This window comes from Dendrobates tinctorius, unplaced genomic scaffold (genome assembly GCF_039654945.1).
Source record: "Dendrobates tinctorius isolate UK_male_01 unplaced genomic scaffold, ASM3965494v1 ptg000035l, whole genome shotgun sequence".
Taxonomy (NCBI): Eukaryota; Metazoa; Chordata; class Amphibia; order Anura; family Dendrobatidae; genus Dendrobates; species Dendrobates tinctorius.
In genome coordinates, this window is record NW_027361703.1 from 67440001 (window position 1) to 67455553 (window position 15553).

A 15553-nucleotide genomic window follows, 5' to 3' on the forward strand; every position below is an offset into this window, starting at 1 on the left:
GTTGCAGTAGTCAAGGCGAGAGATGATGAGGGCATGGACTAGGGTTTTTGCAGATTCTTGGGTGAGGAATGAACGGATGCGTGAAATATTTTTGAGTTGAAGTCAGCAGGAAGTGGAAAGGGTTTGGATATGTGGTTTGAAGGAGAGATCAGCATCAAGGATTACTCCGAGGCAGCGAGCTTGTGGGACTGGGGAGAGTGGGCAGTCATTTACTGTAATTGATAGGTTCGTAGGGGGGGTCACGTGAGATGGGGGAAAGATGATGAATTCTGTTTTGTCCATGTTGAGTTTCAGATATCCAGTGGAGAAGAAGGATGAAATAGTGGACAGACATTGAGGGATTCTGGTTAGTAGGGAGGTGATATCTGGTCCAGAGATGTAGATCTGTGTGTCATCAGCATAAAGATGATACTGAAAGCCATGAGATTCTATGAGCTGTCCCAGGCCAAAGGTGTAAATAGAGAACAGCAGGGGCCCTAGGACTGAACCTTGTGGGACTCCGACAGATAGGGGGCGAGGTGAGGAGGTGGTGTGTGAGTGGGAGACGCTGAATGTCCGGTCTGTTAGGTATGATGAGATCCAGGAGAGGGCCAAGTCTGTGATGCCGAGGGATGAGAGGGTCTGTAATAATAGGGAATGGTCCACTGTGTCAAAGGCAGCCGACAGGTCCAGGAGGAGGAGGACAGAGTAGTGTCGCTTGCTCTTGGCAGTTAAGAGGTCATTGGTGACCTTAGTAAGGGCAGTTTCAGTGGAGTGGTGTGACCGGAAGCCAGATTGTAAGCGGTCGAAGAGGGAGCAAGAAGAGAGATGGGAGGACAGTTCAAGGTAGACGTGTTGTTCCAGTAGCTTGGAGGCGTATGGGAGAAGTGATATAGGGCGATAGCTAGATACAGAGGATGGGTCAAGAGAGGGCTTTTTGAGGATAGGTGTGATGGAGGCATGTTTAAAGCTTGAGGGGAAAACACCAGTTGTTAGTGATAGGTTGAAGAGATGGGTTAGGGTTGGGATGAAGACTGTGGTGAGGTTTGGGATGAAGTGGGATGGGATCGGGTCGAGTGCACAGGTGGTGAGATGTGATCTTGAGAGTAGAGTGGAGAGTCGATCTTCTGTAATGGTGGAGAAGTTGGTTTTGAAGGTGGAGGGCTGGGAAGTCGGGAGGAAGGGCTCTGGGGGTTGTTGACCAAAACTGTCCCTGATGTTATCAATTTTCTGCTTGAAAAATGAGGCAAAGTCTTCAACTGAGATGAGTGGGGAGGGAGGAGGTGCTGGGGGGCGGAGGAGAGAATTGAAGGTGTTGAATAACTGTTTAGGGTTGTGAGACAGGGAGGATATGAGAGATGAGAAGTATGAGAAGTATTGACACTATCTTACCAGCTTCCACCATCATCTTCACAAGGTCTTTTGCTTTTGTCCTTGGGTTGATAAGCACATGTCAGACCAAAGCACGTTCATCTCTGGGACACAGAAGTCCTCTCCTTCCTGAGCGATATGATGGCTGGACATTACCGTCTTGTTTTGTACTTGCATATAATTGCTTGTACAGATGAACGAGGCACCTTCAGGTATCTTGAAATTGTACCCAAGGATGATCCAGACTTTTGCAAATCCACGGTTCTCTTTCTGATATTTTGGTTGATTTCTTGAGACTTTCCAATGATGCTACACAAAGAAGCAGTGTGTTTCAAGTGTGCATTAAAATACATCCCTCTCTCTCTATATTCTGATTTCATGTTGGATTTTGATAAAAGCATGCATATGTATCTTTTTATATAGTGTATGTGAACATCTGGAGATTATATATAGATAGGTATCTATATATTCCATATGGACAGGGCCGGATTATAGGCAGGGCAGGCGGGGCTTCACCCCCGGGGCCCCCACCACAAGAGCTTCTAAGGGGGCCCCCACCACATTCCTGCTGGCTGCTGCAATGGCACTCCATCTTCTCCCCACCTAAAAGTGAGTGACCGTGGGGGTGGCATTATGTGCTCTGCTACCAGCAGCATCTACAAGTAGCGTGAACGCTGATGCTGCTGGTAGCGTGCAAAGGCTTGTGATGAGATCACAGGAGGTAAGGTGTCAGGGCCCCCGATCATGTGACCCCTGTCTCCTCCCCTCCTGTGACCTCATCACAGGTCCTGTGCGCGCAGCACAGAGCACTGAGAGCAGCCATGTATGTGGAGTGCGGCTCTGCGGGTGGAGGTAGGTGCTGGAGGCTCCATTATTCTCTATGTGGAGTGCGGCTCTGCGGGTGGAGGTCGGTACCGGAGGCTCCATTATTCTCTATGTGGAGTGCGGCTCTGCGGGTGGAGGTCAGTGCTGGAGGCTCCATTATTCTCTATGTGGAGTGTGGCTCTGCGGGTGGAGGTCGGTGCTGGAGGCTCCATTATTCTCGATGTGGAGTGTGGCTCTGCGGGTGGAGGTCGGTGCTGGAGGCTCCATTATTCTCTATGTGGAGTGTGGCTCTGCGGGTGGAGGTCGGTGCTGGAGGCCCCATTATTCTCTATGTGGAGTGCGGCTCTGCGGGTGGAGGTCGGTGCTGGAGGCTCCATTATTCTCGATGTGGAGTGTGGCTCTGCGGGTGGAGGTCGGTGCTGGAGGCTCCATTATTCTCTATGTGGAGTGTGGCTCTGCATGTGGAGGTAGGTGCTGGAGATTCCCCATTACTGGGCAGAGGGGGCAGTAACCTTTTCAGAGCTGAGACTATCTTGGTGCTTTTTTGTTGTCACTTTCTAAGAATCATAGCATTTTGTTCCTTGTACATGTGACCCAAGTATGGAAAACAGGAAGTAACAAAACACATATTGCAATGTCCCTTTCCTGTCCCCACATACAGTATAATTTTCCCACAGTATCACGTCCCCACATACAGTTTAATGTTCCCACAGTATCACCATCCCCCCACATACAGTATAATGTTCCCCACTACCGTCACCCCCACACAGTATAATATTCACACAGAATAATATTCCCACAGTACTGCCATCCCCCACACAGTATAATGTTCCCCCAGTACCGCCATCCCCCCCATACACAGTATAATGTTCCCCCAGTACCCAGTATCAGCCCTTGGTTTATGCAGGACTCTGCTGTCTGTGCTGGTTCTCATCGTCCTGGATGAGGTGAAGTTTGTGTGGGGTCAGGGAGGGTTTACAGAGTGGATATAGCAGAGACGTGTGTGTACAAGATGTACGGAGCGGAGCCATGTGTGTGTATGAGGTGTACGGAGCAGAGCCGCGAGTGTATGAGGTGTACTGAGCGGAGCCGCACGTGTACGGAGCTGAGCCCCACGTGTGTGTATGGAGCGGAGCTGAGTGTGTGCAAGGTGTGTGGAGCGGAACCACATGTGTACGAGGTTTGCGGAGTGGAGCCATGTGTGTACTGAGTTGAGCAGTGTGTGTGCAAGGTGTACAGAACGGAGCCGTGTGTATGAGGCATAAAAAGCGGAACCGTGTGTGTATGATGTATGCGGGGCCATACGTGTACAAGGTGTATGGTGGGGAGCATTCATACCTCCCAGCGAGACAGTCCCGATTTTGAGAGAGATACTGCCCCGGCTGGGAGCTTACTTTTCGTGCGGACACAGGAGTACACGGCGGAGCCCCGAGGAGCACTTTAAAATTCGCATGTGACGTTCCACCGGAAGTGACGTGCTAGAAGCTGACCGGAAATTAGGTAATTTCGGGAGGAGATTGTGACGGAACCATGGAGGCACTTTAGGGAATGCTTCAGATCCATCACCATGTCCTCCTCCAACAGCGCAGACAGCAGGATCGCCTTGAACTTGGGGATGTCGGCCGTGTGAGCGGATCGTTATATTTCCTGCATCGGGAGGCCCAGGTGGGCACTACAGTGGGAGCCGGGCTGCTATAGTATCCTTATAGAATCTTTCTATCTCTGTTTCTTTATCTCTCTAATCTTTCTTTCTTTTTTTTTTTTTTTTTTTTTTTTTTCTCTCTCTCTCTCTCTCTCTCTCTCTCTCTCTCTCTCTCTCTCTCTCTCTCTCTCTCTCTCTCTCTCTCTCTCTCTGTGTTCTTTCTTTCTTTTCTTTCTTTCTCTGTTCTTTCTTTCCGTTCTTTCTTTCTCTCTCTCTGTTCTTTCTTTCTCTGTTTTCTTTTTTTCTCTGTTCTTTCTTTCTGTCACGCCTCCTCTCCTGTCACGCCTCCTGTCCTGTGGATCTCCTCTGCCTGCTCGCCGCGTTCACGAGCATCGTGCGCCCGCCGCCTGCTGTGTACCCGCCAATCAACTCTGCAGCGCCACGGTGATTAACCCCCTTGCCTACAGGCTCCAGCTAGCTATATATTGATCGGGGGAGCTGTATGCGCGAGAGGGGAGCTGTACATTTGGGCCTGTATACCTGGAGGAGGGAACTGTATAAAGACGAAACATTGGAGAACTGTGTAACATTGGGGGGGGGGGGGACAGCTGCCTGTATACCCTTGTAGGGGGCAAGAGCTGTATACCTGTTGGGGGGAGTTGTATTCCCATGGGGGGGAAAGCTGCCTGTATACCCTTGTAGGGGGCAAGAGCTGTATACCCTTGCGTGGGGGGGGGGGGGAAGCTGTACTCCGGAGATAATACAATAGAGAGCATATTGTTATACAGTAGTTAGCAACAATTGCTGCCGGTGAAAACTTTCCCTTTCTGCATTTTTATTATTCCTTGGCTGTCTTAACATTGGGTTCAATAAAAAAAATGTGAGTAACTCTTTCTGTCTATAATTGGACTGCTTTGAGTTATCCTGGACTGTATCTCTATTGTAGTACTGTAAATCTGAATGTGGCGATAAGATTAGATTGTACATCTGAGTGCTACAGTTCGCGCTCTACTGTTATGGCTAAAATGTTAATGATATGGGGGCCCCCACCAGATTTTCTGCCCAGGGGCCCCCACCAACCTTAATCCGGCCCTGCATATGGATCTTCATGTAGTAAATAAAATTATATGTTTTAATAACTTATCCATTTCCTTTTGTGTTTATTCACTTCCTCCCTTTCTGTGTTGTAGAATATAATATACCTAGTGTGAATACCCACCTACAGTAATAATACATTATCCATGTCTTGGTGAATTATCTGTAATAGTCAGATGGAGAGCACACACATCCTGGCTTCTCATAACCAGCCATCAGACTGGGGTTGAGCAGGCTAGTGACCGTTGTAAGCGGCACTAATGACAATGTTCCAGACAGTGCATATGGTGCAGACACACAGCGTTGTTTTATGCAGCGGTCTGTCTGTCCTGTTGCTGAGAGAACTGTGATCTTTAACGCCTGGCTTGTACTCCCAGTAACTGAAGCTATAACTGCATGCTGTATCACAAACAGTTGCATGAGCGACACTGTGTGCTGGAATCATTTGTACGCTCTGATACAGTCATCATGCTGCTCATAATGATGTGCCAGTATTCCTATGATGCAGGTAATTTTTTTTCTTTTATATGGGGAATACTGTAAATCTTAAAAATATTGGTAATTTTGCAGTTTTCATACTGACCACTGGGGGTGTTGTATAAACAACCCTATTCCCTTCTCAATAGGCAGTCACAGCTGACCCTAAGGGCCCCGTCACACATAGCGACGCACCAGCGATCCCGACAACGATATGACCTAGGATCGCTGGTGTGTCGCTACATGATCGCTGGGGAGCTGCCAAACAGGCAGCTTCACCAGCGACACGCAGGTAACAAGCGACGCACGTCGCTTAGTTACCCACTGTGTACCTTAGTTACCAGGGCGCTGGTAACCAAGGTACACACCGGATTTCTAAGCGGCGCGCGGCACTTAGAAAACCTCTGTTTACTTTAGTTACCAGCTCCTGCTCGCTGATCGCTGGTCTCCCACCTGTCACACGCAGCGATGTGTGCTGGCCAGTGGGAGACCAGCGATCAAAAAAAATGTCCTGGCCATTCCAGGACGATCAGCGATACCCGGCAGGGGGCCAGTCGCTGGTAAGTGTCACACACCGTGATCTCGCTGGTGAGATCGCTGTTGCGTCACAAAACTTGAGACTCGGCAGCGATCTCGCTAGCGAGATCGCTATGTGTGACGGGGGCTTAAGATTCTTCAATACTAAAGGTAGTTTAGTCTGTTCATTGCTGGAAATGTACATGTGGTGTTTGCTAAAACAAACTTAGTTTAAAAAGTAGTCCCAAGTGGCCAGTGTGAAAATTGCAAGATTTCTATTTTTTTATTAATACAGTTTTTGATCTGGGGGAAAAGACAAAAAATTAAATATACATTTAGCACAAACTTGAACAATAGGTAATTTTTCTTTTGTTATTTGAAAGAGAATATGTTCTTACATTTACCTTGTATTTGTATGTTACAGTACAATTACTGCCTGGGGAAAAGACCATGAGAAAGATGCTTTTAAACATATTGTAACACAGTTTTCTTCAGTACCAGTCTCTGTGGTCAGTGATAGCTATGATATTTACAATGCCTGTGAGAAAATTTGGGGAGAAGATTTACGGAGTTTAATAGAATCAAGGAGTGCAGATGCTCCTTTGATAATTCGGCCAGACTCTGGGGATCCCCTCGATACAGTCTTAAAGGTAAGATTTAGAGAAAGTAGAATACATTTCACTATAGCCTACATTTTTCATGTATAATTTTTGTTCACCATTAAAGGGAATCTGTCAGCAGTATTGTTGCCGTCTCATCTGCTAACAGCATGGCGTAAAAAAAATAGCCTGAAGCCTGAATCCAACAATGTATCACTTAGTTTACTAGGTGCAGCAGTTGTGACACAGAGTTCAGATTTATGCAGCAAAGCTGAGAAAAAGCAAATCTTGTCCGCTCCAGGCTCTGTATGTGCATTCACTATAGACAGTGAGCTGCTTATCACAGAAAGGGTGGAGTCAGATGAGTGCTCGTGCACCAGCTAGTCACAGCAATGATAATGTCCTGGTGCTAAAATCTTCAGTGGAAGTAAACAACGCACAGCCGGCTATGTGACACAACGTTAAATTCTGTGTTTTAACCTCTACCTCATGCTGTCATCAGACTACATAGCAAAAGCCTGACAGATTCCCTTTAATTTCGCGGGATATATATACCCACACGTGGTCAAAATTGTTGGTACCCCTCGTTTAATGGCAGAAAAACCCACATTGGTGACAGAAATAACTTGAATCTGACAAAAGTAGTAGTAAATTTAAAAAAAATCTATGAAAATGAACAAATGAAAGTCAGACATGGCTTTTCAACCATAAATCCACAGAATTTTAAAAAAAATAAAACACATGAAATAGGCCTGGACAGAAATGATGGTACCCTTTTGTTGCTATTCGTGTTATCCATTGCTTTGATTTGCCATCAATTTTCCTCCTGCGGCCAGGGAGGTTGGCTACAGCCCTATGGAGCTTAAATTTCTGATTAATATGTGCAACTGTAGTCACAGGAACATCAGGCTGCTTGGAGATGGTCTTAGAACTTCTAGCTTTTAACATGTTTGTCTATAAATTTTTTTTTTTTTCCTAACCCCCTGAGACAGCTCTTTCCTTCGCTTCCTCTGGTCCATGTTGAGTGTGATACTCACTGTGCTGTTTGGTGACATGGTGTATATCTGTAGCCCTCTATACAAGCCCACTCACTGATGCCAAGATTGTAGACACCTGTGATACTAATTACTGGACACACCTTGATTTAACATGTCCCTTTTGTCACATTATTTTCAGGGGTACCATCATTTCTGGCCAGGCCTATTTCATGAGTGTTTGTTTTTTTAGTTTCCATAAATTTTTATTTAGAAACTTATTAAACCAAGTCCAAGGTATGAACTCCCATGCAAGGGAGAGTAAACTAACAATTTAACATGCTGTACATTCAATAAACTTCAAATAATATAAGGGAAGACAGGACAAAGACAGGGGTAGGGAAAGGCACGTAGGATTTAATTATGATATCCAATAATCTATAATGGTATCATCAATAACCAATCCAGGGCATTTATAGCAGTTATGCAACCCACTATTGTAGGATCATATATGACTCTCGTCCCAGGCCGTGACCAGTTCTCAATTGGCTACGGATAGAGCCTCAGTGCCTGATCCAGTCAAGTATCTGAGTGAAGCTCCATCCAAGGATGCCAAACTCTGAAGAAAGAATCCCACGTGTCAGTTCTAGTTGCTTTTATTCTTTCATATAACATAATGTCTTTCATCTTTCACCATAGATATTGACAGTGAGGGCGACTTCCACTTTGCCGCAATGTGGATTTTAGTGGCCATACATAAGTAGTTTACTAGCTTCTGAAAGCTTTTTGGAAGCCGGGAAGGCCTGGTTCCCAGTAAAAGGGTAGAAGGTTCCAGAACAACCGGTCCACCATACATCTGTGCTGTCAGACGCTTCACATTCTCCCAAAGCCCAGAAACCACCGTACAAGACCACCAAATATGCTTCATGTCACCAGATAATCCACAGCCCCTAAAACAGTCTCCCGAGACATTAGGAAAAATGCTATGAATTTTTTCCGGTACATAATAGACTCTGTGCAATAGTTTTAAGGAGGTCTCCACAAGAGAAGTCTGATGACTACCTTTCGATATGCAAATTTCCTCTTCAGAGAGAAAGAGGACTTTTACTCTACAGCGCCACCTATTGGTAGTAGCGATCCTACAAGTCACAATCAACCCTTTAACGAGTCTTTTAATATGACTTAGGATAAAAGCCAAATCAGAATCTCAATTTGCAGACACGGTGTTTTGGGCTATTGGCCCTCGTCAGTGCAAAGTATGAGATCTGATTTGGCTAGGTGAGAGGCTCTGGACTGAGGTCTAAGGGGTAAGGTTTCCCCTTGGTACCTTTCGATAGTGTCACAGCTTCGATACCATTCATCAATTAACTGTTCAAAACCCCAGATCCTCCTCCCATTGTAACATATGCTTTAATTTTTTTATCCTCTTGTGGAGAATTTATAGCATAGTAGATCAATGAGATCGTTCCCCTGCCCAAAGGGTCATTTAAACATTTATTTTCAAATCTCGTTGCCCTGAGAGTAAAGGCCCCGTCACACACAGCGATCTCGCTAGCGAGATCAGTGATCTTGTGATGCCACAGCGAGGCAGTGATACCATTTTTAATGCATGTATTCTGCCGAGCCAGGATCATTTTGAGGAAGCCCATCTATCTAGGTTCCTCTGGAAGTTTTGGAACAGTGGAGTGTAATTCCACCTAAACAGAGTTGACCTGTTGGCTGTTAAGTTGATACCCAGATATGTTAGATAATGTTCTTTGTGTATAAACCTAAAATGGGATGCTATATTAGTTTGCTCTGTCTTAGGAAAATTTTCAAATAATGCTTCGGATTTATCAATGTTAATTCTTAACCCCGAGATCTTCTCAAATTCGTGAAGGAGGGAAAACAAGTGAGGGAGTGTGGGGACTTATAAATGTTAGCAGGAGATCATCCGCAAAGAGGCTGACTTTATATTGGTCTCCAATATTCTCAGGGCCCAGGATATTCTGATCTCTCTTTATTGCTTCCGCAATGGATTCCATTGCAAGTGCAAAAAGAGCCGGAGATAGAGGACAGCCCTGCCTGGTACCCCTCTGAATATTAATTGGAGTGGGATGTGTTGATGGGAGTTTTAAATAAGCAATAGGGCTATCATATAACAATTGGAGAAACTTTATAAGTTTAGTGGAGAATCCGAATTCCAATAGAACCGTAAAAAGATATGTCCAGGACACCGAATCAAAAGCCTTCTCAATATCTAATGCAAGCAGTAGAAGTCGCTTTTGTTGTAGGTTAGGTGGAGTTTTATTTTATTTTTTTTTAATTCTATGGAAGCATGGTTGAAAAGCAATGACTTTCATTTGTTCATTTTCATAGATTTTTTTATTTATTACTTTTGTCAGATTCAAGTTATTTCTGTCACCATGATGGGTTTTTCTGTCATTAAACAAGGGGTACCAACAATTTTGACCACGCGTATACAAGTGCTTCTCACTAAATTAGAATATCATCAAAAAGTTAATTTCAGTTCTTCAATACAAAAAGTGAAACCTGTATATTATACAGAGTCATTACGAACAGAAAGTGTTTATTTCTGTTAATGTTGATGATTAGGGCTTACAGCCAGTGAAAACCCAAAAGTCATTATCTCAGTAAATTAGAATACTTTATAACACCAGCTTGAAAAATGATTTTAAAATCCTAAATGTTGGCCTACTGAAATGTATATTCAGTAAATGCACTCAATACTTGGTCAGGGCTCCTTTTGCATCAATTACTGCATCAGTGCAGCGTGGCATGGAGGCGACCTGCCTGTGGCACTGCTGAGGTATTATCGAAGCCCAAGTTGCTTTGATAGCAGCCTTCAGCTTGTCTGCATTGTTGGGTCTGGTGTCTTTTGAGAATACCTTATAGATTCTGTGTCGGGTTAAGGTCAGGCGAGTGTGCTGGCCAATCAAGCACAGTGATACTTTTGTTTTTAAACCAGGAATTGGTACTTTTGGCAGTGTGGACAGGTGCAAAGTCTTGCTGGAGAATGAAATTTCCATCTCCAAAAAGTTCGTCGGCAGAAGAAAGCATGAAGTGCTCTAAAATTACCTGGTAAGACTGCTGCACTGACTTTGGTCTTGATAAAACACAGTGGACCTACACCAGCAGATGACACTGCTCCCCAAACCATCACTGATTGTGGAAACTTCAAACTAGACCGCAAGCAGCTTCGATTGTCTGTCTTTCCACTCTACCTCCAGACTCTGGGACCTTGATTTACAAATGAAATGCAAAATTTACTTTAGTCTGAAAACACATTGAACCACTGAGCTGTACCAGTCCAGTTCTTTTTCTGCTTGGGCCAGGTAAAACACTTCTGGCGTTGTCTATTGGTCATGAGTGGCTTGACACAAGGAATGCAACATTTGTAGCCCATGTCCTGGATAGTCTGTGTGTGGTGGCTCTTGAAGCAATGACTCCAGCAGTAGTCCACTATTTGTGAATCTCCCCCAAATTTTTGAATGGCCTTTTCTTAACAATCCTTTTCAAGGTTGCGGTTATCCCGGTTGCTTGTGCACCTTTTTCTACCACACTTATTCCTTCCACTCAACTTTCCATTAATATGCTTGGAGACAGCACTCTGTGAACAGCAAGCTTGTTTAGCAATGACCTTTTGTGGCTTACCCTCCTTGTGGAGTGTGTCAGTGACTGCCTTCTGGACATCTGTCAAGTCAGCAGTCTTCCCCATGATTGTGGAGCCTACTGAAACAGACTAAGGGACCTTTTTAAATGCTTAGGAAGCCTTTGCAGGTGTGTTAAGTATTCCAATTTACTGATAATGACTTTTGGGTTTTCATTGGCTGTAAGCCATAATCATCAACATTAACAGAAATAAACACTTGACATAGATCACTCTGTTTGTAATGACGCTGTAATATAATGAGTTTCACTTTTTATATTGAAGAACTGAAATAAAATAACTTTTTGATGATCTTCTAATTTGTGAGAAGCACGTGTGTATGTACATATGTATTATAATTTTTTTTATCCATATTTATAACTTTATTTTGTTTTAAAGCTGTAATTTTGAATTCTAGGTGCTTGAGATTTTGGGGAAGAAGTTCCCTCTGGAAGAAAATTCAAGAGGTTACAAAGTTTTACCACCTTACATTCGTGTAATACAGGGTGATGGCGTGGATATAAATACCCTGCAAGAGGTAAAGGCTATATTACAGATTCTGGACCATGCATTAATAAAATGCATCGCTAGGATTTTTATAAAGGGGTTGTAATTGGAATGATTATCATTTTTGCAGTTTTTAGAAATTAATATAGTAGAAGTCTGCTTCCAAAAATATCAAATTATGCACATTTTTTAGCCCAAGACTGCTCATCCCTGAACTGCATAGCAGTGGTAGACTATCGCATGAGATCACATAGAAAATCTACACTTACAATATACATCTGTCTCTCTATCTCTCTAAATTTATTTTACTACTTACCGTATCTAACTGTTCTGACTATTTTGTTTTTTAATGCTAAATGTTCTTTTCAGATTGTAGAGGGAATGAAGAAACATAAATGGAGTATTGAAAATATTGCGTTTGGGTCTGGCGGGGCTCTCCTGCAGAAACTCACTAGAGACCTATTAAACTGCTCGTTTAAATGCAGCTATGTGGTGACCAACGGCCTTGGGGTACGCAAACACATTTGTTACCGTACTAGATTATCCAGTTGAACAGGCTTTGTTGTGTGGTTTGTTCTAGTTTTTAATAACCTAAACCTATGTACCTATGTATACTATACTTTTTTGCAGGTAAATGTGTTTAAAGATCCTGTGGCTGATCCAAATAAAAGATCAAAGAAAGGGCGCCTGTCTCTTCACAGAACCCCCTCAAATGAGTTTGTAACCCTTGAAGAAGGCAAGGGTGATCTGGAGGAATATGGACCAGTAAGTGAAGGAACCACTTATATCCTCAATACAAGATGTACAGATTGCTGCTTAAAGGGAATCTGTCACCCTTTTATGAGCTGCCGGCACCGACATCAGGGGCTTATCTACAGCATTCTGTAATGCTGTAGATAAGCCCCCGATGTAACCTGAAAGATAAGAAAAAAGATTATACTCGCCGGTCCGATGGGTGTCGCCTTCCGGTCCGGCGCATCCCATCTTCATACGATGCCGTAGTCTTCTTTCCTTCTTGTCGTGGTGCAGGCGCACTGCTCTTCCCTATTGAGGGCAGAGCAGAGTCCTGCAGTGCGCAGGTGCTGGGAGAGGTCTGGCGCCTGCTTACTGCAGTATTCTGCTCTGCCCTCAACAGGGCAGAGCAGTGCGCCGGAGCCACGACAGGAAGGAAAGAAGAGGACGGCATCGTATGAAGATGTGAGGCGCCGGACCGCAACACCCATCGGACCAAGACAAGACCATCCCCCGAGGAGATTAATATAACTCTTTCTCCCTCACCCATGACAGCACCACGGAGAGAGGGGGTCCGCCCATCAAGGACAGGAACCTACAGACAAAAGAGCGGCACCTCTCCTCCGCCCCCCAGTTGGGTTCCTGTCCTTGACGGGTGAACCACGGCAGCAGGAGCGCAGCACTTACCGGAAAGGTGAAGATCCGGGACCGTCCCGTCCGCGGTCAGACAGCGGGGAGGCCCCTGTCGCGGCGGGGTCAGTTGCCGAAGCCGCCACCGCTGCAGCTGAGGGGCTGTCCAGGGTGAGCGGGCGGGGAGGACCGGGCCGCCGCTCCGGGAGGAGTAGGGGCCGGAGGACGCCGGTATAGGGGCAGCGCCAGGTACAGAGGTGTACCAAGATGGAGCTGCCCCGGAAGTAGAAGGAGGAACTTCCGGGTCCCCGCGGTCGGCACATGCGCAGTGCGCACTCCCTGGGGGAGGCAGCGGTGCAGGCCGGGAAATCAGGTGACGCCAGGGCGGCTTATTCAAATTTGAAACGCTGAAGCAGCCTCAGGGCTGGAAGCGTTCAGGCGTGATGGATAGCGGCCAGCATGAGGAGCTACAGCAGCCTAAGCAGCAGCAGCAACATAGGCAGCATCACCAGCACCGCCAAAAGGATAAAGACGGACGGGGGAGCCGGTCCAGTAGTCACTCCACGCAGCATTCAACTGCAAGGAGCAAGTCACCTGCCGTGGATCGCCCAGTGAGGGATTTGGATCCACTTCCAGAACCGGTACCTGCAACCGCGCATGGGGGGTAAGTGGATCTTCGTGAATGTTCCCCATTGTAATAGACTTCTTTCCCTTATCAGGGAAAGAAGAGAGAAAAAACCAAGAACAGGGAATGCCCCACCTGTAGGAAACCATTACCAACGCCCTGGGAGAAAAAATTGTGTGACTCCTGTATACAGGAGGTCCTCGACGGTGAAACCTCGGATCATGCCGCAGACCTAAGGGCGGTAATCCGTGCAGAAATTCAGAGTGCCCTTTCATCCAAGAAACGGGAATGGAAGGAAGGGGGACGTGGTAATAGAGTCCCAATCAGAGAGCTTATCGTCAGGGGAAGTCACCTCCAATACTGTAAATACCGACTCGTCAACCTCCGAAGAGGAGACGGAAGGTCGTCATTGTTTCCCCCTGGACGAAGTGGATGCCTTAGTAAAGGCGGTAAGATCCACTATGGGGGTGGAGGACCCCCGGACTGATAGATCAGTCCAGGACATTATGTTCGGAGGACTGGGTCAAAAGAAACGGAGGGTATTTCCGTTAAATAAGAACGTCCAAGGCCTCATAGATAAAGAATGGGAAAAACCGGATAGGAAAAACTCTACGGTTCCTTCCATCAAAAGAAAGTACCCATTTGATGAGGAGGCATCCACATCGTGGGATAAGGCCCCCAAACTAGACGTGGCGGTAGCCAAAGCTTCAAGAAGGTTTGCACTCCCCTTTGAAGATATGGGTACCCTGAAAGATCCGTTAGATAAAAAAGCGGATACCCTACTTAAGGGCACCTGGGAATCAGCAGGGGGAAACATCAGGCCGGCGGTAGCGGCAACCTGTACCTCCAGAGCTCTTATGGTATGGATAGACCAATTGGAGAGACAGATAAGGGAAGTGGTTCCCAGAGATAGAATCCTGGAATCCATGCCAATGATAAGAGGGGCGGCAGCCTTCCTGGCCGACTCTTCGGCTGATTCGATAAGATTGTCATCCAAAACGGCAGCCTTGTCGAATGCAGCTAGAAGAGCTTTATGGTTAAAATGTTGGCCTGGGGATCTCCAGACAAAAATGAAGTTATGCGCCATTCCCTGTGAAGGGAAATTCCTCTTCGGGGAAACTTTGGATGACATCCTCGAAAAGGCAGGCGACAAAAAGAAAGGCTTCCCAAACCTAGGACCAGTGAGCGCCACGGGCTTTAAACGGTCCTTTCGGAACAAAAAGTTCTTTCAGAGGAGACCCCCGAGAGACCAAAAATGGGAAGACAGAAGAAGGGACAGGGGGTTCATCTTCGGTAACTCGTCCCGGGATAAAAAACCCGCCAAGTGACTGTGGGCCCAGGGTGGGGGGGAGACTAAGTTTTTTCCTCCCAGCCTGGGAGAAAATATCCAACAATCCCTGGCTGATAAATCTTATAAGATCAGGATTAAGGATAAGCTTTTATTCTCTCCCACCTCAAAAATATATAATTACCCCGATAAGGTCGTCAAAAAACGAACAAGATGCCCTCGAAAAGGAGGTCCTGAGTATGTTGGACAAAAAAGTCCTACAGGAGGTTCCCCCACAGGAGAGAGGCAGGGGGTTCTACGCGCCTCTCTTCCTAGTAACCAAACCAGACGGCACCTTCCGCACCATCATAAATTTAAAAAGACTGAATTGCTATGTCAAGAACGAAAAATTCAAGATGGAATCGATCAAATCGACCATCAAAATTCTCTTTCCGCAATGCTTTATGGTGGTCTTAGACCTCAGCGATGCCTACTACCATGTCCCAATTCACAAAGAATCCAGGCAATACCTCAGGCTAGCAGTCTCGATAGCAGGAGAAATAAGAGAATTCCAATACAGGGCCCTGCCATTTGGGATCTCAGTGGCTCCACGGGTCTTTACGAAATTGGTGGCAGAGATGATGGCTCACATAAGAGAACAGGAG

The 15553-nt window shown here is 45.8% G+C and overlaps 1 protein-coding gene across 1 annotated transcript in view; it reads left to right on the forward strand.

Annotated features, from left to right (window-relative positions):
* NAMPT (nicotinamide phosphoribosyltransferase) overlaps positions 1-15553 on the forward strand; it is a 125039-nt gene that overhangs the window by 89609 nt on the left and 19877 nt on the right. The window contains exons 7-10 of the mRNA XM_073573585.1: positions 6330-6555; positions 11546-11665; positions 12004-12144; positions 12265-12399. Of these exons, the coding sequence (XP_073429686.1) occupies positions 6330-6555; positions 11546-11665; positions 12004-12144; positions 12265-12399 (622 nt within the window). The remainder of the gene's footprint in view (positions 1-6329; positions 6556-11545; positions 11666-12003; positions 12145-12264; positions 12400-15553) is intronic.